The 26,607-nt window shown below is 32.8% G+C and overlaps 12 protein-coding genes across 12 annotated transcripts; 6 read left to right on the top strand and 6 right to left on the bottom strand.

Annotated features, from left to right (window-relative positions):
* Positions 1-365: 365 nt before the first annotated feature.
* On the top strand, positions 366-956 carry COA1 (Coa1p; the record flags this gene model as incomplete). Its single annotated transcript, XM_011276824.1, has 1 exon — positions 366-956. One exon carries the CDS (start codon positions 366-368, stop codon positions 954-956), a length of 591 nt encoding a protein of 196 aa, XP_011275126.1.
* Positions 957-1,476: 520 nt separating this feature from the next.
* AIM20 (Aim20p) lies at positions 1,477-2,253 on the bottom strand (the record flags this gene model as incomplete). Its single annotated transcript, XM_011276823.1, has 1 exon — positions 1,477-2,253. One exon carries the CDS (start codon positions 2,251-2,253, stop codon positions 1,477-1,479), a length of 777 nt encoding a protein of 258 aa, XP_011275125.1.
* Positions 2,254-4,131: 1,878 nt separating this feature from the next.
* On the top strand, positions 4,132-8,427 carry BNR1 (formin BNR1; the record flags this gene model as incomplete). The annotated part of the gene is made up of 1 exon (XM_011276822.1): positions 4,132-8,427. The coding sequence occupies one exon, from the start codon at positions 4,132-4,134 to the stop codon at positions 8,425-8,427; it is 4,296 nt and encodes a 1,431-aa protein (XP_011275124.1).
* A 284-nt stretch (positions 8,428-8,711) lies between these two features.
* On the bottom strand, positions 8,712-9,830 carry BN7_2550 (Pyrimidine-specific ribonucleoside hydrolase; the record flags this gene model as incomplete). Its single annotated transcript, XM_011276821.1, has 1 exon — positions 8,712-9,830. One exon carries the CDS (start codon positions 9,828-9,830, stop codon positions 8,712-8,714), a length of 1,119 nt encoding a protein of 372 aa, XP_011275123.1.
* Positions 9,831-12,743: 2,913 nt separating this feature from the next.
* Positions 12,744-13,745, top strand: BN7_2549 (uncharacterized protein; the record flags this gene model as incomplete). Its single annotated transcript, XM_011276820.1, has 1 exon — positions 12,744-13,745. The coding sequence occupies one exon, from the start codon at positions 12,744-12,746 to the stop codon at positions 13,743-13,745; it is 1,002 nt and encodes a 333-aa protein (XP_011275122.1).
* A 198-nt stretch (positions 13,746-13,943) lies between these two features.
* BN7_2548 (uncharacterized protein) lies at positions 13,944-14,144 on the bottom strand (the record flags this gene model as incomplete). The annotated part of the gene is made up of 1 exon (XM_011276819.1): positions 13,944-14,144. One exon carries the CDS (start codon positions 14,142-14,144, stop codon positions 13,944-13,946), a length of 201 nt encoding a protein of 66 aa, XP_011275121.1.
* A 236-nt stretch (positions 14,145-14,380) lies between these two features.
* BN7_2547 (uncharacterized protein) lies at positions 14,381-15,124 on the bottom strand (the record flags this gene model as incomplete). Its single annotated transcript, XM_011276818.1, has 2 exons — positions 14,381-14,969; positions 15,078-15,124. The coding sequence occupies 2 exons, from the start codon at positions 15,122-15,124 to the stop codon at positions 14,381-14,383; spliced, it is 636 nt and encodes a 211-aa protein (XP_011275120.1).
* Positions 15,125-15,857: 733 nt separating this feature from the next.
* CKA2 (casein kinase 2 catalytic subunit CKA2) lies at positions 15,858-16,862 on the top strand (the record flags this gene model as incomplete). Its single annotated transcript, XM_011276817.1, has 1 exon — positions 15,858-16,862. The coding sequence occupies one exon, from the start codon at positions 15,858-15,860 to the stop codon at positions 16,860-16,862; it is 1,005 nt and encodes a 334-aa protein (XP_011275119.1).
* Positions 16,863-17,217: 355 nt separating this feature from the next.
* Positions 17,218-19,722, bottom strand: PXL1 (Pxl1p; the record flags this gene model as incomplete). The annotated part of the gene is made up of 1 exon (XM_011276816.1): positions 17,218-19,722. The coding sequence occupies one exon, from the start codon at positions 19,720-19,722 to the stop codon at positions 17,218-17,220; it is 2,505 nt and encodes an 834-aa protein (XP_011275118.1).
* A 590-nt stretch (positions 19,723-20,312) lies between these two features.
* TGL4 (triacylglycerol lipase) lies at positions 20,313-22,760 on the top strand (the record flags this gene model as incomplete). The annotated part of the gene is made up of 1 exon (XM_011276815.1): positions 20,313-22,760. One exon carries the CDS (start codon positions 20,313-20,315, stop codon positions 22,758-22,760), a length of 2,448 nt encoding a protein of 815 aa, XP_011275117.1.
* Positions 22,761-22,968: 208 nt separating this feature from the next.
* TVP38 (Tvp38p) lies at positions 22,969-23,949 on the bottom strand (the record flags this gene model as incomplete). Its single annotated transcript, XM_011276814.1, has 1 exon — positions 22,969-23,949. The coding sequence occupies one exon, from the start codon at positions 23,947-23,949 to the stop codon at positions 22,969-22,971; it is 981 nt and encodes a 326-aa protein (XP_011275116.1).
* A 446-nt stretch (positions 23,950-24,395) lies between these two features.
* On the top strand, positions 24,396-25,937 carry BN7_2542 (S1 family peptidase; the record flags this gene model as incomplete). The annotated part of the gene is made up of 1 exon (XM_011276813.1): positions 24,396-25,937. One exon carries the CDS (start codon positions 24,396-24,398, stop codon positions 25,935-25,937), a length of 1,542 nt encoding a protein of 513 aa, XP_011275115.1.
* Between the last annotated feature and the right edge of the window lie 670 nt (positions 25,938-26,607).

The raw sequence follows: 26,607 nt of genomic DNA, 5'->3' as shown, positions 1-26,607 counted from the left end.
GAAGCAGTAGAATATATGATAGAAGGCCTCTTTGGTTGGAAATTCAGAGTTGTTGATGAACCAAGAAGTGGATATTGAAAGATCAAAATGTTTTTGTTTATCTTTAGATACAATAAATATTGAAATTTCAATTGTTGGAGAACAATTAGGCACAGAAAACACAGGCAGTCCGCTAGGCAGACAGCTAGGCAGAGATTTTAGCCAGGCGGCAGAAGGAGAATTCCCGAATCCCCCTACAAAGTTTCCCGCGAAAAGGTTTGGGCTTTGGTTGGAAAAATTTAAATTAGAGTAATATCAACATTTTAACGGGAGAAACCAACATCAACTTGAACATAGGACTGTTCAGGGATAATAAGAAGCTAGAGATGTTTATGAGAACCAGAATACTGAGTCCTATATTGAGGACTCCATTGAGAGCGATGAGACCAGCTGGATCCGTTGTTTCATTGGCCAGATATCAATCATCAACCACTACAAGTACTACATCAAGTATAAGTTCAGCAAAGCCAGGTAATCCTGAGAAGAGACCAATGACTATAGACAGAGAATTACCTGACCCTTTCAAAGATAGAACTAGAAACCGTATCCAATTTGTCGGGTTCTGGGTATTGATGTTTGTTTCGGCTGCTGTGATGTTTAACTATGAGAAGACAAGTTCACCTGTTGTTACAACAACATTACATTTCTTGAGAAGATCTGAAATTATTAGAGAAGTTCTTGGTAGTGGAATTGATTTTGCAGACTTATATCCATGGGTTAGTGGTGAATTAAATCAAGTTAAAGGTGCTGTTGATATTACATTTGATGTTAAAGGTTCTAAGAATAGAGGTACCATTAAATTAGTTGCTAATAGAAATAGTAGAAAAGAAGATTTCTTAATTCATGAATGGAGTTTAGAAGTTGATGGTAAAAAATATGATCTTTTAGCTGATAAAAGTGTTGATTTTGCTGTTTAATCAAATAGCTTATGATGATTTTATGTGTATATAGAAGAAATAAAACTGTATTTACGATAATTTTGAAATTGCCATTGTACATTGTACATTATAATATATGTGAACTAATAAAATCATTATATTAAGTATTGAATTGATAATCATTCTTCTAGCAAAAGATTATATATATAGTTGATCTAAAAGCTCAAAAATTGACTGAATCTTGAGCCCTTTGTCAAAAAGAAAAACCAAAACCAAAACCAGAAAAAAAAAGCAAATCATGAACTAAAAGACAAAACTGGAAACCAATAGGATGTGATGAAAACAAGTGTTGATGTTGATGTTGATGTAATGAAAATGTAAGTGAATGTCATGACTAGTGTTAACAATCATGGGGGGATGTCATTGTTTTTGATGTAATAAATGAGGATATATAATCTTGTTATAATGTACAAAACGAACTAAAAAACTCTATTGTTTCTTGTTGACACTGAAAATTCTATTTTGAAAATTTTAAACTTCAGTGGAGTTTTCTCAATAATTATTTTGGTCTTAAACTATCGATATAAGCTCTTTTATTTTCACTATAATTTGTAAATTCATTTTCATATTGATCTTCTTCTTGAATTTCATCTTCATTATCCACAGTATAATTGTTCTTTAAATCATAATCATCATCACCTGCACTCGATACTGATGAGCTTCTTTGTGTTACTGGTCTTTTAGAATATGATGGTGTTGGTTGTTGTAATGATCTTGCTAAATCCAAACTATTATTTGTTGATTCAGCTTGTTTATTAGCATTTGGTTGATCCATTAATGGAATGTTATTGTAAAACATATCTGTTTGATTTGTAGTATTGGAATTTATTGATGAATTTGACCCGTCTTTTTGGGTTGATCCATTATTTGGTAAGTTTGAAAATGATGAGTTTCTTGAACTGTTCAAATTACTAACAGATGATTTGAATTTTCTTCTATATGCTGGAACATATCTTGGTTGTTTTTGAGAACCTTGATCTTGAGATGCTTTTGTTTCAACTTCTTCATCTCCGTCATGATTTTGTCTACTTTGATCAGAATCTTCTGATGGTTCTGAATTTGAGTTATAATTATTTTCTTTCTCCAATTTTAATTGGTCAATATTAGTGTAACTTAAATCTTTATCCATATCATTGACATCTTGACTATACTCCAAGTCTTCTCTTTGAAATCTTCTTCTAGTTTTTAGGAAAAATACCAAGGCAACGCACAATGCGATAAAACATGGAATACCAACGGCACAACCGACTGCAATAGAAGTTGAATTTGCACCCATGATTTTTAATTCTGGTTAAACGCTAATATTTGATCTTAGCTAATTTGTGTTGATGTTTATGTGATATTGATGGATATTCAACTGCTTAATATCTAATTATAGCAATCAGAAATTCTCAAGTTAAAGCAGAAAAAAAAATAAATAGTAGTTATAAGAGCCAGCTCCTTGAAAAAAAACAAACAGTGTGTTGGGTAGTGTATTATTTGAAAGAAATGAAGCGAGCGTGGTACTGGATCAACTCTTTGATATCTCTAGACTTCCAAACTTGAAGTCTTTTTGGAGAGAATAAAGAGACAGAAGAAGTTCAAGTTGAAATCAAATTGTTGATGGGAATTCTCAAAATGTTCAGAATTGGAAATTGTAAAAAAAAGGCGAGGACTCCTAGCAAGGCCAACACAGCGCACTTCTTTTTTCGCTCCAGTTCAGGTACAAATTCGGAAACAAGATAACACGGATTTGGTGGAGAGTTATTTAGACAGACAGCTCACTGCTTAGGCGCTAGACAGAAGAGAGCTAAGACATAGCTAAGAATAGGATTCTAGGCAGAGATAACAGACATACCTGATCTTGGATTAGAAGTTAGCTCTAGGCAGACGTTACCAAGATCCATGAACTACATTGAGGTTATGGTTTGATCAATAATCATAAGTAGCTACTAAAAACTATTTGATGATTAGATCTACAATAGATAACATTTCTAGCAACTACACAATAGCCTTCTTTGACAAACACGATTTCAATGATACTTGATTTATCCTAGTTAAAACTTATGCTGGATTGGAATAATTCCAGAGGGAGTAGTTTCTCCCCAAATCATCCTTTATAACCTAATTAGCTGGGAACTTTCACCGGGATGAAATTTTTTAGGGGGGTTTCAACTTTCTACTAGACCTGGCTCCTTGTTTCTATAAAATTTGCATGATCTTTCGACTCTGAAGTCAATGATGTTCGTTATATGATGAACTATACTACACCAAACTGCATAGCCTTCCACTACTAGTAGGTACTTTTGTTTTTGTAAACAAAAAAGTACTGCTGTATTTTTGATATGAAAGTTACATGATACCATGGAATCTGGATGAATGACATGTATAATTGATGGATCATATTGTTGATGGTACTATATAATTTAATTATTTACACTTGTTGCCCACTTGTTATATATTTCATATAAATTTGTAAGTTGTCTATATCTACCCTAGATGTAGAATGTCTGTGACTGCTAGAATTCCGAATTAAAGCTTAGAAATGTAATTGAGTTTTTATATATATATATACATATAAGATTGTTAACTTCTATGCAGAGTCATTGGTATCTTGGTAGTATATTTCATGGACCGTGATTCGTGACTTTCTAATATGAATTATCAAAACACGAACTTGAATTCTTCATTAAATTCCTTATATTAATTACTTTTACTGAAATGAAGACTATTTCCAATACGTAGGTCACTAGGTTTAGATTTTTCGTTTTTATAAGTCTTAAGTCTTCAGTCCCAAGCCTAGTTAGACCTGATTTTTCGCAATTGTAAATAATAAATTTTACATGGCCTGGTTAAGGTTTTTTTTGCGAAATTATTAAAAATCGAGGGTGAAATCACATGATAGATCACCTGATATACCTCGAGATTCACAATACTAAGTTCCAAGCAGTTACTAGACGCGTTTTGTTATACTAGTCGCGGATTTAGTTTCACCTTCAGAATTTTTTGTTTACATTAGATCAAAATTTCAAAACAGAGGATCAATAACAATAAGATTTTTGAAATTGTTGAAGCAAAATACAGAGTACGAAGGGCGGTTAGAAACTCAAAGAAAGAACACCTAGAATACATATTACCAGCTGCTCGCAGTGCTTCACATACATCTAAATTTATAATGATACCCAGTGGTTATAATATTACCAAGCTGGAAAACGTTAGTGAAGATTCGTTGCATAGATCATCATCACCATTTAGTGTCACATCTCATTATTCAAATACACCACTGAGGCATCTAGAACCAAATGAATTCAACAATCAGTCAAATGCTCAAGACAGAACAATCAGTAATGACAAACATTCAAGAGAGAGCCTGTCTAATCTGGGGTTAAATATTGTGGGTACAGGTTTAAAAAGAAAGACCAGTAAAGCCACCGTTAGTGTCAAATTAGAACCAAGTCTAAGCTCACTGGAAACCAGCGGCTCCATAGGGACAACTTCTTCAACTCAAATAGATTATGAATTTTTAAACTACGATCAGAATGAACCACCCTCTGATGATATTGTTGAATCACTTTTTGATAAGTTTTTATACAGAAGAGCTTTTACAATAGAAGCAAAGGCCAATTTAAGAAAAATACCCAATTCAAGAAAATGGATACTTATTTGTCAAGATAAATCGCTGGTAGATAGAAACACATCAGATCTAAAGTCCAGAAGTATTCCAGCCTCATGGTTTGTATCAACTCTTCGAACATTATCAACTAAAGATCTACATAAACTTGAAAAAGGTTTAAGAAGTAAGGATTTCGTGGAGGAATTTATAGAATTAGAAGGATATTTTGAGCTACTTCAGATAGCTAATCCATCATCAACAAATATGGATGAAGAAAGAACGTTTTTAATAGTATCCTGTTATAAGAATATAGTTAATGATAAGAAAGGAACTGATGTTATTGTTCAAACACCAGCTATAATAGAATTTTTTGTGAAGACTATGCTTAAGTCCACAAAGACTATGAATAAGAAAATATCCACTGATATCTTGATACTGTTAAGTTTTTGGAGTCCACCCTTAGGTAGAAACAACTTACTGAAGGTTTTCAATAGAGTTTCCAAGCTGAATTTGTTCGAGACATGGATAAATATGATTACAAAGCTAGCAGATGAAGACGAGCATTTATTCACTAATAATATTCTACAGGAGTTTTTTCTTAGCTCTTTGTTTTTGATAATCTCAATTTGTGATGGAGCTGAATCTATAAATGATAAGAAGATAATTCATGCAAAGTTCAAAGAAGCTGGTATTTACCCCCTTTTCCATAAGCTCAAAACACTGATGAATGAACATATTGATGTACAAATTGAACGATATAAGTCCATGGAAAAATCTGCTTTTGAAGATGAAGTATTGAAGGAGCTGAATTTATCAGATTCCAAAGCTGATGTTTTAATCAAATCAATTATCAGCAAAGCAGGTATTAATTCAGAGTTACAAGATTTGAATAACGAATTCTTGGATTTAATGATAACCATGTATGAATCCAATTCTACTTCTGCTGCTTCTAAAACTTTAAAACTTTTAAATCAAATTATGAAAAATATACTTCTTGCTGGATCATCTATCAATTATGAAAACTCGGACAGTGTGTTAAACATGGCCATTCAGAAGTTAATGGATCAACTGACAAATGATGATATAACTAGAAGAGCAATGTCAGAGGTAAAACAATATGAACAGAAGACTGAGGATTTACAAAATGAGATCAAATTGTTGAAAGAAAGTTTGAATTTATCAAGTGGTGATATTTTGAAACAAAATGATCTTTTGCAAGCCAAATCTGAACTGAAAGACAAAGAGATAGACTCATTAAAAGCTGAAGTCGAAGAGCTTAGAGCTGCTAGAAAGAACGAAAAGCAAAAATGGGAAACACAAAATGCAACCATCTCTTTTAATAGTGCACCGGTTCAGAAAGTATCTCACTCACACAACGCGGCATCTGAATCCCTACTGAGAACCTTATCAAGAAGAAATAAGGGCTCTCCAATATTACAAGGGAATATTTTCAGTGCTTCCTCACAGTCAAGAGATTCATCACTCTCAAGAGGCTCATCACTTTCAAGAAATTCATCGTTATCAAAGTCAAAATCTACTATGTCACTTTTTGCTTTGAAGAATTCCAGCCCAGAAAATGAAAATAAATCATCAACATCAACAGGGAGTTATGATTCAAGTCAAGCTATAGGTGGAAAACCAATGTCTTACGCTGGGTCCAACCTATCAGGATCGAAGATTATCGGGTCAAGTCCTATTGGCTCGACTGGTGAAATTAATGATGCTGGATCATCATTGGAAAGCTTAATAGATCCAAGACCTTTCCCAAATAGAACAACTTCAACTGGAATTGACTCAGATAATGAAAACTCCAACCATGTTCCAGAATTATCCAGGATATTAACAAGTTCAGTTCCTGCTGCACCAGAATTACCAGAGTTTCTTCAATTTCAATCAAATAAGCCACCATCTTCTACATCGTCAAATGTTTCAACTGGACCAAGCACAGGGAGCTCTACAAATGGGTCAGGACAATCCACAATCACTAATGGTGTTTCACAAGTAAAAGCACCTCCAGCACCTCCAGCACCACCATTACCAGATATGTTTAATGAAAGACTTTTGAAATCAGCACCAGCCGCTTTGGAAAAAATTGCAACTGTTAGTGTACCACCTCCACCTCCACCACCAATTCCAGAATTTTTAACTGAAAAGAAAACAGTATCAGCACCATCAGCACTGGGTCCACCACCACCGCCACCACCTCCTCCACCGTTACCAACAGAATTGATTAAAAAAGCCATTGATAAACCAGAAGACGAGAAATCTAGTGATTCATCAGGACCACCACCACCGCCTCCACTGCCAACATTATTGACAAAAGCTTCAGAAAAGTCTACGGAAAGCTCAAATTTCAAAAAACTGGAATCAATTCTGACACAAAACAAGATCAATGAGATATCCAAGTCTCTTCATAGACCAACAAAAAAATTGAAGCAATTGCACTGGGAGAAAGTAGATCAAGTTGACAATACATTATGGAGTGAACCATCCCATTCAAGATCCGAAGAATTACAAGAACTTGGTATTTTTAAAGAAGTTGAAAATTTATTCACAATGAAAGAAACCAAGAGGGTCTCACCAACTAGTGTTGTGTCCAAAAGTGACAAAAAAAGCTTCATCGCCAGAGACCTTTCTCAACAATTCGGAATCAATTTACACATGTTTTCAAGTATTCCTGAAGATCAATTGATTTTAAAGGTTTTGAAGTGTGATCTAGATATAATGAACAACATTAGTGTTTTGGAATTTTTCAATAAGAGTGAACTAAGTGAATTCTCTGTCACATTAACCAAAGATTTCAAACCATATGCAACTGACATATTAAACGGATCAAAACCTCAGCTAGATCCAAGTGGACTAGAAAGAGCAGATAGATTATTCTTGGAGCTTTGTTTTAACTTGAGACATTATTGGAGATCTAGGTCAAGAGCCTTACTTATGATAAAATCTTATGAAAAGGATTATTACGATTTGAGCAGAAAGATCCAAATTCTAGATGATTCTATCAAGTCGATCAAAAACTCTAAGAATTTGAAGAATTTGTTCATTTTGATCAGAGAGATTGGTAATTTCATGAATAAAAAACAAGTTGAAGGCTTCAAATTGACATCATTGCAAAAATTGAACTTCATCAAGGATCAGAATCAAAATACATTTTTACAATATCTTGAAAAAGTTATTAGACGTGCATATCCTGAGTATTTGAATTTCATGGATGAATTATCCACATTACAAAGTTCAGCTAAATTGTCTGTTGAACAATTATCTTTGGATATTGAATCTTATGTTAAAACTATCAAAAATGTTGAGAGTTCAATGGAGAATGGTAATTTGAGTGATCCAAAGAAATTACACCCAGTTGATAGAGTTCTGACAAAAGTATTACCAAGGTTACCTGAAGCTAAAAGAAAATACCAATTATTGGAGGATCAACACAAGTTTGTGATATCAGATTTTGATGAACTTATGAAGTATTTTGGTGAAAATCCTTCTGACTCAATTGGAAGGGCGACATTCTTACCTAAATTTCAGGAATTTATTGATGACTTCAAAAGAGTACAGAAGCAAAATAAAGAGAATGAAGAGAAAATAAGAATTTATGAAAAGAGAAAAGAAATGATGTTGAGCAAAAAGTCAAGGGCACAATCAAGAGGCTCTGCTGGAACAGATGGTGAGTTTGACTCAACAAAAGAAGAAGACGTGGTAGAAAACTTATTGAAGAGATTAAAAGGGGTATCAGTAGATAGAAGAACAAGCACAGCAGGAAGTTCGAGATCTAGAAATATGGATGATGATGATGAGAAATTGATTTCAAGAGCACAGACATTATTAGAGGGTACAAAGAAAATATCCTGATATATTTAATTTTAGTTGCACGCTACTTTATTGGACAACTAAAGCACTATTTAATGACATTTAATGATTACTTTAATATACTAATTATGATATTGATCCCATTGAAAATGTGTAGACAAATGCGCCATAATAATTGATAAATTTAGAAGATTTAGTTATAACAGCTTTCTATCATAAATAATAAAACATTTATTTTTGATTGATCACTTAGAACGTCAAGCATGATCAATATACTTGGAAGAAGAAGATATAAATCATAATTAAATCATTAATAGAAACAAAATCTATATTTCTAATGCAACAGGACCATGGACTTCACAATATTGAGTCCAATTTTTGAAGAAAACATCCAAAACGGTGTTATAAAATTGTTCATCATCAATTTTGTCAACAATGGTAGCATTGGCAACTTTATAACCTGATTTTGGAGCCCATTCATGAGAGTATAATTTAAGGGAACCATAATATGGTGAGTAAAATGAAGTATCAACAGCAACGGTAACATCAGTAGTTTCTTTGATGGTATCTGGATTAACTAAAGCAAATAAAATGGCAGCATCCCAGAATGGTAATTTTTGTTGGTCATTATTTTCAGTGTAATTACCTGTAGCTAATAAATTTGAAACTTGAGAAAAGTATGGATGACTTCTAATCAAATCAATTGAACCAGCTTTGTCAATAATTTTATCATATAATTCTTGAGATGGGACCAAATAGTTTGTGAAATTACCACCAATAACTAATTCTTTCCAGTCAGATGTTAAAACAATTTGAGCAGCTTCAGGATCTTGAATTAAGTTAATATCAGTGTTAATATCAATTGTGATGGAATTACCGGTAGCTTGAGCATATTGATTATCAAAATAACCACCCATGATATACAAACCAGCGGCTTCTTTAACCAAGTTTGGATAAATTGAAATAGCTTGAGCAACAGTAGTCATCATACCTGCAGCGAAAATGGTAACTGGATCACTATCTTTATTACTTTTAACAGCTTCAATTAAAGCAAGTGCACCAGCTTTTGAATCATCATAAGTGACGTTATCCCAGCTATGAGAATCAGCATATGAAGCGTCAAATGCACCTTGCCAAACCAAGTCACCAAATAAGTTTTCCCAAGCATGGAAAGTTTCGTTTGTTCTTAATAATGGTTGTTGAGCACCAAGATAATTTGGAATACATGATGTTAAATTGTAAGTTTTTAAAACATCAGAAGCAGCACCAGCACTATCAACGAGGGAGGATGAACCAAAACTTGAAGATACACCAACAATTTCATAACCAGCAGAAATTGCAAATAAAGCTTCTAATGAAGCTAAACCATCGTTATCAATGAAAATTTTTTTAGCATTAACGGTGATCAAAGCAGTTGCAACTGCTAACAAAGATTTGAAGTTCATTATTGAAACGAAAGCTGAACAATGCGTATCACGATTAATCCTATTCGATCACTGATTGAATTCGATGAATATCCAAGGGTTCAAAACTCATTCCATGACGGATTTTGTTTGTTTTATACTATTGCTGATCATTTTATCCAATGTTATCTAAATTACCGATAGGCAGCTAAATTCCATTTTGGTAATCGGAGAGGTCCATTTTGGGAATTTTTGACTTCGAGGCTAACGGTTGTCTTGCATATTATTTGGAGTGGTAAAATATGGTCTTAATGAATTGTAATTTGCCATAGATGAATGGTTGCCGTTTGTTGATGTATTTTCTGCACCCTAGGTTAATCAAAATGTAATTTGAATTTTGTGGGTACATATCGAAAGAGTCAAGCGAGAAATTTTAAATAAGCTACTAATAAGAACTAGCGACGTTGTGTATAAAAGTCGAGAAGCAGTCTACCTTGTACTGATACTAATGGGTTAGCACATTTTATAACAACTAAGTTAGCTGTCATGAGTTTAGCTAATTGTGGTGTTGATCAGCTTTGAGTCCTTAAGCTTATCTTTGGTACGTTCTAGGATTACGTCTAGTTCACGACGGGCTAAGCTAATCGTGGAGCCCTCGCCGCTCGGTAGCTCTCGAAATCAGTTTAGTCCACGCAATTAGACAGACAGATAAAAGGTAAAACGTAATTAGCTGTCATAGACGATTCATCAATGACTTTGTTCCCACTTTCCGTAATATATCAGGTTTCACCCTATTTTTTTCGTATATATTCTGGGTAAACATCGTACGTGTGATCATCTCATATATTTCTGTTTTGAGGTACTATTGAGCGATTACACGAGGAAAGTGTCAAAAAAGTATAATTGACTGAGTCAAAAAGTTTATAAATTATATCGCGAGATTTGTCGGAAGTCGGAAATGTAATTCTCCGATGATAGCCGACGGATTAAAACTTGATTATAAGCTCTGATATTTTTGATATTCTTGATACAATTGGTACAATAGTAGAACCGACCTACACCCTAGAGACAAAGCTATTGATGATCTGGTGTTATAGCAGTAGCTTCAGACTATAGACTAAGTACCTATACTCGGAACCTTAATCTATCATACGTTTGCTCACTTATATATTAGGCGCTATTGATTGATCATGAAGAGATTGTGGAGTTCACTTCGTATATTGACAACTGAGAAACCTCAAATGAACTCATGATATATAATAGATCCAAATTAATACTTGGTATGACATCATATATATGCGATGATATATATTCTAGTTAGCTGTGCGGGATGGTTAATGATGAGCTGATGAAGCACAATTTCTTAAATCACGACGAATATTAAATTTTGATCACTCAGAACTTATACATGCGCAGCTGATGCCATCTAATTGAAGAGTTAGGCATCGACATCATGATAGCGGCAAGTCTTCTCCAACAACTACAACTCTAGCGCAGCTTAAGATTCCAGGAGTCCAGAGATCTTTTTTCAGTATGTTCTGGAAGCTGAATTAATACTCATTCGATAATCATTCATAGGAAATATGACATATTTTCGATGCGGAGTAATAATTAGTTTCATATTGTATAGACTAGTATCATGATTCATAAGCCAATTAGTCTGTTATAGCTTGAGCATGATCATGATAAAACCTTCATCAATACTGGGTATTAATACCTATATAAATTGAACAACTATATAATTAGTGAGAAGTTAGAACATAATTAGCGATCAGGAATTGATGTTGGGAGTCACTGAATATATAGATACAATACTGTAACTATCCGATTAATAATTCAAATAATATCACTCATTGAAGATCACAATATCATGATTTATGATATATTTGTGTACTACAAGTCTTCGACGTATTGAGCTTTAACTTATTGCACATCAAGCTTTGACCAACGTTTTCAATCCGATTACGTACGTTGTAGATTCACTATACGTCGACTACAACCAACATGTACATGATTCAAGCTTGAACTTCAAATCCAATACCAAGATCTGAGATCCATGCTCCGATAAATTGGTTGAATTCTATAAATTTGATCTCTTTCTTAGATTTCAATTCCATATTGAAGCTTAACAAATCCTAGTACTTTTATGGTGGCAGATTATATGCTTTACTAGTCTAATCTGACTAGCCTCAATCTTCCAAGCTAGAAACTAAAATGTTCTGCTTGAATTTTAATCAATGTTCAAACTTCACTTGAATAGCTAGTACGTATATGATGATTAAAAGTACAGCTCTTCAAATATTTGACAGGGCCTTTATTTTTCTAGCGTGAATTGTGAATTGGTACTTGTTTTGAAACGCGGATCTCAGATTAATCTACAAATAATCCACCAAATCGTTTAATCTGAGAATGCTGTATCTTGAATGGGATCTACTTATCATCTGGTTCCTATAGTACAATCTGTTCAAGCCAAAGTAATGAATCATAGTACCTTTCAGCTGGCGGAATATTGAGCTGGTAATATAGTTGATAGTTAAACCATATAATATTCAAAAGATATTTAACCCAACATACTGGAGCTTAAGGAAACAGAACGCCTTTCTTGGGTCACTAAATCGAAGTGCATGACTATACGTTGATCATAGAAGATCAACTTTTTAGGTTCAAAGTTGGCCTTCTAACTTCTAAGTGCTAATGCTTACAATAGAGCAAAGATTTTCTATTCTTAAAGACGTAAAATCACAAAACACGGTATTTGGTATGTATAACGGTAATAAAGATCTTCACGTTGCTCTATGAACATGTTCTACACAACTGGTCTGTTACGAATCACCTCAAATGTTTAGAGAATCGAAAACTTCTTATAAATACAATGTTAAATCCCCAAAATAAAGGTTGATCAAAGAAACCAACAAAGTTCAAACTCAATTCATCAACAAAAACAAAAGTTCCAAAATGTTGACCAAGTCATTATTAGCTGGTTCATTACTATTAGTCAATGCTTTTGCCTCACCAATAGCTCAAGCTGATTCATCTTCCCAAACTGCACAAGCTCAATCTAGTGATGGTTTCCAAATAAATCAAACATATATTGATCAAGCTAATAAACAAATCAAAGATATCCAATCAAAACAAAATTGTTATTTCACTTCAGAAGAGTTATATCAACACGCTGTTTCTTTTGCCAATGATTATTTATATCCAAATAACATCAAGCAAGCTAAATCTATCAACAGTACTTATTTTTCTGAAGATGTTGTGGGTCGCATTGATATTACTAGAAACTATGAAGGTAGAGAATTGAATACTGAATACCTTTTCGGTCTATTTTCAGATTTACAAGATAGTAACACTACAAATTTGATTGGTTATTCAGATGCTTTCCAATTATATGCTTTTTCAGGTAGTTGTAATCAATATACCATTTCAAATATTAATAATGCAACTTTCCCAGGTGCAGGACAAAAAATTCCATTCTCAATTAACATTTGGATTAAATTAAATGAAAAAAAAGAGATTGCTCAATATGATTTATCATTTTTAAGATGGGAAAGATTATATGAAATGATTAAATTAGGTGGTTATAGACAAATTAGTGGTAATGATTCAGCAACTACAATTCCAGAAGAAGGTGAAAAGCAATTACAACATTTATTAGTTGAATCAATTTGTGGTGTTCATGAAAAATATTGTCAAAAAGATTATCCTCAATATGATTCAAAAGATGCTTGTGTTGAATATTTAACAAATACTAGATTTGGATTATCATGGGAAGGTGGTAGAGATACCATTTTTTGCAGATCTGTCCATCAAAATATGATTGAATATAGACCTTCTGTCCATTGTCCTCATATTGGTCCTACTGGTGGTGATATGTGTACTGATGAAGGTACTGGTTATGAAGAAGTTACTTTCAATTACCAAACAATCTTTAAAGAACCATTCATTGTTGTTTAGGTAGCTTTTTGATTACCACTGCTTCTCAATGTTTTTTTTACATTCTTTATAATTTGTCTTTTTATATTCTGAAATGAACTATTGTTTTGAACAAATATTTGTTCTTGTATTTTAATGTTATAATATATGTCATATGGATAATCAGAATCACTTCAAAAGAAAAATTAAAATCAAGTGTAGTGAAATAGATCAGTGAAATCATTGTTGCTTATCCGAATGTGATTCAATAACAAGATTCACAGTTTTCACTTCTTGAGTTATTTGTTGTACAGTTCCACCTTCAACAGATGATTTGAATTCATCATGATTTTCTTTCAATTTTTTGACAGATCCAGTAAGATCTTTGAATTGACGACTTAGCACAGCATATGGATCGATTTTATTAGTAGAGTCGCTCATTCTCACACAGTAATTTTGAGGTTTTGATGGTTGTTGATTGCAAGGTTCTAAAACCAAACGATATTCATGAAAATGTAAACAAAGCATAGAGATATCTGGTTGTCGCACTATTAAGAGATGAATTAGCACTACAAATCAACATTTTTCAAGATCATTAGATTTCATTACTTTATTGAATATTATTAATACTAGGTATGATGAGTTCATCTCTTAATAGCTTCATTGATTCTGAAAAATCATACACCCAACACGTCTAAAAACACTTTTAACCATTCTTTAATCTCTTTCTCTTCCTTATCGTCTAACTTATCAAGGCCTTTAAATTTAAATTGCATAGATCTAAAACAAATCTCAGCTATTTCAATCTGTGTAGATTTTGATGCTTTGGCCAGTTTCCTTTTAACTTCTTTATTTATGATTCTTCTAAAGCCTTGACGAATATTAACCATACGTAGTTGTTGTTCTTTTGCCAGTTTTTCACTTTCTTGTTTTTGCATCTTTAAACTTTTAACTTGATCATTTCTTTGTTTTAATAAAGTATCAATCATTTCATCCTTCTTTGAAGTGACTTCATCTATGAAATATGAGGGTGAATTTGAAATTATTTGATCACCCATGGATAACAGTGAATTGATTTTTTCTAAATTTATCTCCAACACCAGACATTTGACTCTGGGTACCTCATCCAACACTTCAATATAAAATAATAAATAAAAAGAATCCCCCATCTTTACCAGCATAGCAGAATTCGATATGTTTTCTACAATGTTGGAATAATTGACTAAATCTTGAAAGAACGATAGTGTCTCCACATTTGATGTGAAACTGAAAAAAAAAAAAGTTAGTTTACCCATATTTAATAGTAGTATATAATACTTACACATTATATGACTTGTCTATGATTGACCACACTGGTGTATGTATTGGATTTACCAATGTGACAAACTCCAGAGGTTTGGATATTGATTTGATGTGATCATTAACTATTTTACTCTTGCTATTCCAAAGTTCAATATCTATATTGAATGTTAATATATTATCATAGTGGAAATGAAATTCAATGATATTACTTACCTTTAATCCCTTTCAACTCTGGGAATGGTTTATTATCATTTTTGAAAGATACGTCTATTCTTTTAAGACACCTTTCTTCCATCATGATATTATCCAATTCTAAACCAATAAAGATTGGAAAGAACAAAAACAGACTATCAAGACACACACACAGAGACGTTTAAAGCCAGTAATTACACCTTAAACGCTTCCCCAGATAACAATTTCCCTTCAAATACCTTGAAATTTGAATTCAGTGCTTTTGGTGATGTTTTGATCCTGCTTGTTTACCCTACAAATTTACACCATAACGAAAAAAAATTCAAAATTGGTAGTCTGGTGTCAAAAAGCTGCCTATTAACCTGAAAGGCTTACAAATCAGCTGAAACTACTGCTTTGAAGTTTGCAAAAATTGGAAAGAATATCTTTTTGATCGTGCTCCTATATAAATACAAGGCTCAGACTGTCAAATTCCATTGTTGTTTCGCTGTTTTTTCCTTGTTCTATTGTTTTGTTTTGCCCTTAACCGCTGTTTTCCAAAGTTGATTGTTGATAATCTAGGAAAAAATCAATCAATCCACGCAACTTTCCATAAACAAAAGAATCCACAATTTTTCACACTTTAAACTGCACTGATCCATAACATAAGAAGCTAGTGGAATGTCATATCCTAAATCTGATAAGGTGTATTCTGTGGCTAGAGTCTACGCTGATGCTAACGAAAAAAGACCTAAAGAATATTGGGATTATGAAAACTACGATATAGAATGGGGTCAAATATCAAACTATGAAATCATATCCAAGATAGGACGTGGTAAATATTCAGAAGTTTTCCAAGGTCTGAACATAGTGAATAATCAACCTTGTGTCATTAAAGTACTAAAACCTGTCAAGATCAAGAAAATTTATAGAGAAGTGAAAATTTTACAAAATTTAACAGGTGGACCAAATGTTATTGCATTATTAGATCTTGTTAAAGATACACATTCTAAAATTCCAGCTTTGATTTTTGAAGAAGTTAAAAATGTTGATTTCAGAACATTATATGCAAAATTCAAAAGAGGTGACATTCAATTTTACTTTACACAATTATTAACTGCATTAGATTATTCACACTCTATGGGGATCATTCATAGAGATGTCAAACCACAAAACATTATGATAGATCCTTTCAACAGAAGACTTAGATTGATCGATTGGGGTCTTGCTGAATTTTATCATCCAGGAGTTGATTATAACGTTAGAGTTGCATCTAGATATCATAAAGGTCCAGAATTACTAGTAAATTTGAATCAATATGATTATTCTTTAGATCTTTGGTCAGTTGGTGCAATGTTAGCTGCTATTATATTTAAAAAAGAACCATTCTTTAGAGGTGATTCAAACTTCGATCAATTGATTAAAATTGCTAAAGTTTTAGGTACAGATGAATTATATGTTTATTTGAAAAAATATGGATTAAGACTATCAAAAGAATATAATGAAGTTTTAACACCATGTCCAAGAAAACCATGGAGTGCTTTTGTTAATGATAATAATAAATATTTGGTTGATGATGAAGTTGTTGATTTGATTGATAATTTATTAAGATATGATCATCAAGAAAGATTAACTGCTAAAGAAGCTATGGCTCATCCTTTCTTCAAAGGAACTCCAAAAGCTTAAATCAATTCATAAATCTTTTGATAATATTCACACTGTTTTCAATTTTCTTTCAAATTTTTTTTTCGTTAAGTCATTTGGTATTCAAATTATATTAGTTTCAAATGATTGTTTTTTAATACTTTTTTACTATTTTGCTTTTGAATTGCGTTGTGTTTTTGTTCTAATTGTATAATTAAAATGCATCAAACCGATCTGTTTTAGCCGATCACTTTATATAAAAAGTTAATTAATATAAATTTGTAGTTTCTACAATTATTTATAATTGAATACCAGCGTCCTAATGCAATTTAATTTTGAAAACTTATATAAAAACATTTATGGGTATCTATCTGTTTCATGTTATAGAGAATAAATTCTAATCAATATAGAACAATCTTGTTCTTCTTCTTTCAACAAGTTCATTATCAATACCTAATTGTGAACTTGAAGTGAATTCCAAGGCACAAGATTCACAATGAACTTTATCATTAATTGATAGATAATCACTTGTAATTTGTTTTGAACATTTTGTACATTTCAAACAATCAACATGATATCTATCAGCAGCATCATTTTCAAGACATTTACCAACAATACCTTCACCACAAACTTTACAAAGTGAGTTATTTGTTAAATGATAATGATATTCACAATATGGCATATCATTAAGCACAAAACAAGTAGTTTTTTTATTGAATTTTAAATCACAAACAGTACATGTGAAACATTCTCTATGCCATTGACCTGATAATTCACCACTTTTAGAATAAATTGGTTTAGTTTCAATTTCAAGTCCACATTTTCTACACGGACCTTCACCAGGTGGCCATTTCGGTATTTCTGGTTCCTTGTGTTCTGGTTGTGTGATTTCTTGTTCTTGTGGTTGATAATCATGATCATGCTCATGATATTGGTGGTGTTCTGGTTCTGGTTGTTGATCACCTTGATACCCATTAGAATGAACAGTTTGTTGATTTTCATCAAATGACTTAACTTCTGAATTTAATCTTCTATGATGTAATGGTGGTTCTGGTGCATCTCTATGATTATTAATATCATCAGTTGATACTTCTTTAACAGAATGAACCATAATTTGAGGTGGTTGTGATTGAACTTGAGCTTGAGGTGGTAGTGGTGATTTTGATCTCATTGATAAAGTTTCTAATTGTTGTTCAATTTCTTCATAAACTGGACCTGATGATTCATGTGCATTATTTAAATCATCATCGTATTCATGATCAAAATTGTTATGTAAATCACGTTGTGGAGTGTAATTATTGTTATAGTCATCTTCATATTGTTGACCTGGTTGTGAATTGTAATCATTGTTATAATCATCTTCATATTGTTGGACTGGTTGTGAATCATATTGTGGAGCTTGATTATATTGTTGGGCATCTTCAAATTCTTCTTCATTTTCTTCAATAGTATCGGGTATATGTGTTGATTGTAATTGTTCATTCTTATCTTCATTACTATAGATTGAACTAGCAGCCATTGAAACAGCACTTTGTCTACTATTTTGATTATATGTTGGTGAAGGAGATTTAACATCATCTTGATATTGAATGTTACCATCTGAATCACTGACAATGAATTGTGGAATTGTTGATTGTGAAGGTGGTGCAGGTGATTGTGGTTGAGGTTGAAAATATGGTTCTTGTTGCTTTTGAGGTGATGGTGGAAGATTTAGTTCTAAATTTCTTGTTGTTTCATCATGATTACTTGTGACATCTTCTGCATTTTCTTTACTAGTTTCAAAATTGAATTTTGGTGATAAAATTTCACTCTTGAACGATTCATCATCTGAAATATCACCTCCATCTGACGGAGTTCCATTGTTAATTGAACTATCGATACCTGTGGAATTTGAAATTGGATTGAAACCTTCCAAAGATTTATCCATTGTTGTACTTGCTAATAAATCTTCATGAGCTTGTAACATTGGTCTCGAATCACGATTACCAACATCTGCTTTTGGTGTATATTTGACAGTGTTAATAGAAGTATCCGCTTCATCATTATAATCTGTCCCAGCTGAACGTGGTTCAAATTGGTTTTGATTATTGTAAAATGTTTGATTATATGGATTTTGTGGTTGGATAGATCTGGAATATCCTTCATTGTTGACATGAGTTGGAGCAAATGAATATTCATCTGGTGACCCACTAGCTGATGGGGTTGAAGCAACACCATTTGAACGATAAGTTGGAATAGAATTTTTTGAATTTCTATCAGGAGATGTGTATGGTAATGATTGTGCACTAACAAATTGATTATTTGAGACATCATTATCATTTGAATATGTACGACTTGAAGGTGATCTATTATCAGTATCTGTAAATGTTGTTGATGTTGAGCTGAAAGGTTGTCCACCGCCATGTCTATCAAAAGTGCTAGTAGCGACAGAAGGTGTAGACATTTGAGCTGATATTTCACCTCTTTCTGAAGAGTTGGCCAAATTAGCATCGATATTAAGAGCTGCCTTGTTGAAACCTGGGACTTGATCACCGTATTTGTATCCGTTATTGGTACTTCTTTGTTGTGGTTGACCGACGTAATTTTGTTCACTCATATTTCTCTTTTCATCAAAAACTCTTGGAAAACCAGAAGGAGGTTGATTTAGTTGAGCAGCTGATTGTGATCTGAATCCATGTTCAATAGTTGGTGAAGTGACACGAGAATTGCTTCTTGACTTGTTTGGCTTGTAAACATCAAACCCTGCTCTTTCATAAACTGATTTGAACTGTTTGTTTGGATTTAAAGAAGGGAAAGGACTGTGTGAAATCTTAACAATACCGGTTGGCGAAGTAGCGATATTCTCAGGTAAAGTTTTGAAGAAAGATGGTTTATTACCACTTCTTGGTTGATTTCCACTCATGATTCTTTGAATGTTATCCCCTATTTCTATGTTTGAACTCCCTTAATTTCAGGGTTTAATTATCTTTTCTGAGACTTATTATTGCAGACGTAACGCTAATGAAGCAAAAATATTAAACGAAGGACTTGAGTAAGTGCTGTGCAATTAGTGCAGATGATGTCTTGAATTTGATAATCTCTTTTGTATAACTTCACAGAGTAGCAAGCTGTAATGTCTAGAATAAGAGGTAGTCTAGGAAATGATGCAAATCAATATTCTATGAATACTTTTAGACGAAAACATGTAATAATAAACTAAAATAATTTTTGATCCAAACGCGCTTCTAAGTTCTGCGAAATACCAAAACGGCTTTTTTCACTGAGAAAATATTATTTTAAGCTAAAAAAAAAAAAAAAAAAGACACCTGTCAAAACAAAGCGTGCAATTTTTATTTTTTAAATGTTTGGCGTTACTTTCGCGAGTCCCGTCACTGCTTAGTCAGTGGTGAGTCAGCTTCATTTTAACAAGCCATTTTATATAGATACATAATCTCAACATCTCAACGTCTCATATTCTCTCTTTGACCAACAACAATTAGATCAGTGGTAAAGATGACTGAGCTGGGCGGCTTATATGCGCTGAAGGATAAGCCACTGAGGTCCATCACAGAGTCGTTGATTACTCGGTACAAGACAAAAACTAGCACTTCCACCGATGTGTCAAGAGATGAGATAAAGAGTCAAGATAAACCAAATACACCAATATCTGAAGAACCAGGTAAACTAAAATTTGCTTTCGGATTTGCTCAATCAGTGGTGGGGTCTTTGTTAGAAAAAGTAGGGCTTACTGGCTATAGTGATAATGATTTCACCAAAAAAGAGGCTATTGATAATTTATTACTACAGAAGAAAACGGCAATATCATATACTGATTGGCTCCAGGTATGCGATGAACTTGATGAATTACAAGGTTTTAACATTTGGAAAAGTGAAAAAGAGTCAAGACTATATGACTATGATATTGTGGAAAATAGCTTGAATGAATTAAGAGCTGCAAGATTAGAGAAGAACATACCAAGATTATTATATCTCATACGAACAACATGGACGAGAAATTTAGGTAATATTGGTAATGTCAACTTATATCGTCATTCACATTCAGGTACAAAAACATTGATCGAAGATTACTTAGATGAATGTAATTTGGCTTTAGATGAAGTTACTAAAGAGAATATTAATCGTGGATTAGATGATCGATACATCTTGGGGATGTTGGTACAAACCAGGAAAAACGTTGGGAGAACAGCACTTGTGCTTTCAGGAGGCGGATGTTATGGACTTTTCCATATTGGTGTATTAGCAGCCTTACTAGAAGAAAATGTATTACCAAGAATAATATCTGGTAGTTCTGCTGGTGCTATTGTTGCAAGTATACTTTGTGTTCATGATAATGATGAAATTATGGAATTGATGGAAACAATCGTGGAGCAAAAATTTAATATATTTGAAGAGCAAGGAAGTATAAAATCAACATTACTTTGTCTTTCAAGATTCTTGAAATATGGAACTTGGTATGATAATAAAAATTTACAAGATACAATGATTGATTTTCTTGGTGATTTAACATTTAGGGAAGCTTATAATAGAACGGGAAGAATTTTGAACATAACAGTATCCCCTGCCAGTGTTCATGAACATCCAAGACTATTAAATTATCTTACAGCACCATCTGTTTTGATTTGGTCTGCTGTTTGTGCCTCATGTTCATTACCTGGTGTTTTCCCATCAAGTACAATTTATGAAAAAAATTCCAAAACGGGTGCTACACAAGAATGGCATCATGCTTCGGTTAAATTTGTCGATGGTTCAGTTGATAATGATTTACCAATTGCAAGATTATCAGAAATGTTCAATGTTGATCATATTATTGCATGTCAAGTCAATCCCCATGTTGTCCCTTTTTTAAAATTGTCAGTTACTTGTGTTGGTGGTGAAATTGAAACTGAATACAGTGCAATTTTCAAAACCAAATTAGGTCAAATTTATGGATTATGGTCAGCTGAAGTGATTCATTATCTACAAATGGGTGCTGAAGTTGGAGTTGCAAGAAATTTGTGTACTAAACTGACATCTGTTCTTTCACAACAATATTCTGGTGATATTACAATTTTACCTGATTTAAGAGAAATTTCAAAATTGAATAAACTTTTGGCTAATCCAACTCCTGAATATTTATTACATTGTACTATGAAAGGTGCAAGAGCTACATGGCCAAAAATATCAATTATAAAAAACCATTGTGGTATTGAATTTGCATTGGATAATGCTATAAAATTATTAAGAGGTAGAAATTTCAAAAATTTGAATCTAAATTTAGCTTTAGTTAATTCTCCAAATTTCAATTCGGAAAAAGATAATGATCCAAATTTAGCTAAGGATTCAATCACATTAGAAACACAAACCTATAATCGTCATACAACACCAAAACCTGAAAAAAAAACATCTTCAACACTACAAAGACATCATCAAAGACATAGATCTGAAAGTTTATCAATTGAAAGATTGAGAAATTTAAGATCTGTTAAATCTCATTTACATGTTGATGGAGAAAATGTTGTTTATAGTGGAAGACGTATGAGTGAATCTACCGGTAGAGAAGTCAAATCACATAGATCATATTCAGCAACTGGGAAACTTATTGAATCTTCTTATAATAGAACTAGACAGCCAAGTTTTTCAATATCTTCATCTGCTAATGCAAGTCAAGGATCTTCACCATTAAATTTCCAATCAGGTTATGATGGTTATTTTAGAAGAGTTAAAACACCTGTTAAAAAGTCATTTGAAGGATATAATAGACCTGCATCTTCAGGGGAGGATAGAATAACTGGACAAAATCTCAAGAATTTCAATAATATTGATAGTTATGATGGTTTGTTTGAAACATCACCAACAAAAAAGAGACTAAAAGAAGATGTTTATGGATCTTCAAACTATGATGATGATGACGGTTATGATGATGATGATCCAATAAAGGTTGACGATAATTTTCAGCCATGATAATAACATTTAATTATTATGATTATATTTTGCTGGAGAGTGCGACGACGTGACATTTATGAATTATATACATATGGGAATTATTACAGGAGTTATATTTATTGGGAGGGAATACAAGAAATACTTTTTAATTTATGACATATTTATTTATTTAAAACGTACTTATTATCCAGTAGTCCTTTTCCTTTTCTATTCGTTAATCATAAACTCATCTCACTTGTTTATTGGTATCTCTATCAAAATCATCTATATCAAATTCAGTATCTAAGTTTGTATTACCTGTACTTTGAATTTCTGAATCATTTTCTAAGAAATTTTCAAAATTTTGATTTTCATCAGATTGTTGAAATCCACTTTCAACTCTTAATTCTTCCATTTTCTTATTTGTCTTCATATACAAGATCCAACCTGTTAGTATCAAAAACACAAATGTCAAGATTATGGAGGCAAAATCAATAATCTTTGTAGTGGTATCTTTAGCTTCACCTAAATCTTTAAGTTTTGCCCCAATGAATAAATAAATAACCAGCTTTGGTGAACTGATCACACTACCTAATGTAAAGTTAAGAATAGAAACACCAGGAATAGCAGCTAATGCACCATTTGTTAATGAATAAGGGAAAGGACATAACCTTATTAATGTTAATATCCAAAAACTGTTGTTTTCTTGTAAAATTGTAGAAAAAGCGTATAATTTTTGATTTGAAGAGATCAATGCATGTGCCCTAGATTTTAAAATATATCTGTAAAATATGAATGCGGCAACAGAACCAGTTATAGAACCAAATGCAATAATACTCCATCCTTTAAAGCTGACACCATAGAATGCACCAGCCATTGTATTTGTAAAACTGAATCCAATCAATGGTGGGAATGAAATGATAAATAACATCATAGCAATGATCAATAAACTTATTGGCTTTTTAGACCATTTATCTGAATATTCAACAACATAATGAACAAGAGTTTCATGGTATACAATTGATAGTAGAGCCATAAGCACCAAAAATATATTGGCTAATACTAGCAAAGCCTTTTTATAAAATGGTTGAATATTCCACCAATCTAATACTTGATAGCTGACCTTTGTTATTTGATCTTTAGCTTCATTTATCTTGCTTCTGAATGAATTGTCACCATAGTCGTACACTGGTGGTTCCAAGTTGAATCCTCTTTCATGAGCTGACATAGCTAACAATGGATATCTGAATTCAAGAGCTAACTTCAAATATGTTGATCCAAACGCTCCAATTGTTTCAATTTTCAAACATCAAAGTCTTCAAGCATCCCGCCAAAGTGTTCATTTTGTAAAAATATCAATCAAGTTCTTAAAATCGTGTTCTTACCAGATCAGATGACAAGTATCCCAAAAGGGAAACTCGGGCCCTCGGAATTTCACACCTTATCAACTTTTGTGGAGCATTTCGATCTGTGTTTATTCTTTACTTGAATTCCACCTGTTTTAGTGAAGACATGTCCCTGTAATCAGAGACTTCACTCACTTGGTGGTGTTAATATCTGCTATTTTTTTTGCTTGAAGTATTTCCATACTTGCTCAGGATCAAGAAGAACACAAAATTACCAGGTCGAATTCGTTCACTTATAAAATATTCATTAAAGATATATTAGATTCAAATGTCAGATTGGCTTTACTTACCAATCACCATCCATTATGTCAATACAATGCTGGTCAATGCCACCAGTGGGACATTCATTTACAACACTTTTACCGGGGCTTACAACATCATTACAATCAGCTCTATTTCCACTCCAAGTTCATATTCTTACAGCTTTACAACAAGTGATTTGGTCAAATCTTCATCAATAGGGTGGTTACCGTTAGTATTAGAAGGTGAAAGACCTATCAATCAGCATAGCAATGATTTGGGCTTCAGCTCATTTTTAAATGATCGTTTATACAGTGATGGTTTTGAATTCATACCTGCTGGAACAAATAACTTAGCGGTATTGATGTTTGGTTTGGGATCTACATTAGAAGGGTTTTTCTCCTTAATAAATTTTGCAAAGATGATTCCATTTAAGCCTATTTCAGCGAAAGCTGTATCTGTTCCTTCAAAATTTGTGATAAGCTGCTGTCCGTTCAGTTTGACTAATGTTGCTGTCTTCATTGACTATAAAGCTCGTGGAAGCATAAACTATAAAATTAATGAATCAGGTTATCTTAGTGACTGTCGATACCTTGACAATATTATGGGAGGTTTTGTGACCTTGGAGGAAAATCACACAGACAGAATTGAAAGATCATTAGGTCTAATAGCTGGTTACCTTAAAAAGAACAATGGTGATGGTAATTTAACTGCCATAATATCTTGGGATGCTATAATGAGTCTGATTGACTGTCCACTTTTTGGGGAGCTTGAAACAACCTCCAAAGAAGCCATAAACCCCTCTGATACTGCATCCAAGAAGAAAAATAATTTATTCAAGTCAATTGTTAGAATTTCAGTAGAGACTCATGATGATCAAAGCTTTTGGGGAAGTGGTGTTGTTATATCAAAAGATTGCATCATCACTAATGAGCATGTTATGAAACTTGATAAGATGAGAAGTTTCACAATCACCGTACCTGGATACTCAAAGGCGAAGATCACACAAGATAATGTAATTATATCAAAGTGTCCAGTTAAAGGATATGATTTATGCTTTCTTTGGGTGAATTTTGAATGTAAAATACTTAAGCCAGTTAAGAGATGCATTAGTTTTGGCTCACAAAATAAGTCTTTAAGACCAGGTGCTTATGTTCAGTCTTTAGGATACGGTTTGTTTTATTTGAAAGGTAAATCAGAGGTTCGTCCAGTTCAGTCAGAAGGCCATTTTAATAAATTGGTTCCCTCAGATATAGGGTTCGGTAGACAAGAGATTGCTTTGATTATTGCATCAGCCGGATGCTGGAATGGATCTTCTGGTGGTGGTATTTTCAATGCTGATGGTGAATTAGTGGGAATTATGACTTCAAATGGTAAATTATCAGATGGTGAGATTATATCAGACTTCACGTTAGTCATACCGATCACTGTTATTGAAAAATGCATTTTCATGTTGAATAATAATTATCAAATAGATGCTACAGAAAAGATTAAAGACCTTTGGCACTTGAAGAACAATCACACACCTTACATGATCACCCCGGCTGGCTTACGGAACTCCAAACTATAAGCGATTTCATTGCTCATCAGGTCAAATTATTATATAATACAGCTTGTTTCCTCTTAGTTTGTGAATGCTGCATCGGCAATTGAAATATATGATATGGTGTATATATATAAACTAATTTTACCTGCAAAAGTTGTAAGCATAACTAACAAATCTTATAATTAGTTCTTACATCGTAAATTACAAAACAAAAGAATATAATATTTAACAAGTCTACCATATTAAACCAAATCATATATAAGTACACATAAATAAACTTTACCTCTGATAAAATAGCGTTAAGCAGCAGAAGGTGAAACTAAACTAATATTTAAAAACAAAAACAATCAAAATAATAATAATAATACAAAATCAGAGATCTCTCATGAAAACAACCAAATTTAAAACACACACACATATATATATATATAAAAGAACAAGACAAACCAAATTCACTGTTTGACTTAGATTGACTTACACCCATCCTGTTGTAGATGCATTCAAAGAATCATCAACATTGGCATCATCATGACGACTGACAGAACGGTCTGTAACATCACCAGTATGTTGATCTGTAGTTGTAACTTCATTTAAGGTACCCTTCTCATTATGAATAACTTCTAACAGAGAAGAGTATAAGTGATTCAATTCATTCAAATCTGGAATTGCTTCTGGTTTTAAAGTATAAATAACT

Source organism: Wickerhamomyces ciferrii, contig 00061 (genome assembly GCF_000313485.1).
Source record: "Wickerhamomyces ciferrii WGS project CAIF00000000 data, strain NRRL Y-1031 F-60-10, contig 00061, whole genome shotgun sequence".
NCBI classification, from domain to species: domain Eukaryota; kingdom Fungi; phylum Ascomycota; class Saccharomycetes; order Phaffomycetales; family Wickerhamomycetaceae; genus Hansenula; species Hansenula ciferrii.
Note: the sequence above shows the minus strand (reverse complement) of the source record. Positions and strands in the feature narration are given on the sequence as shown.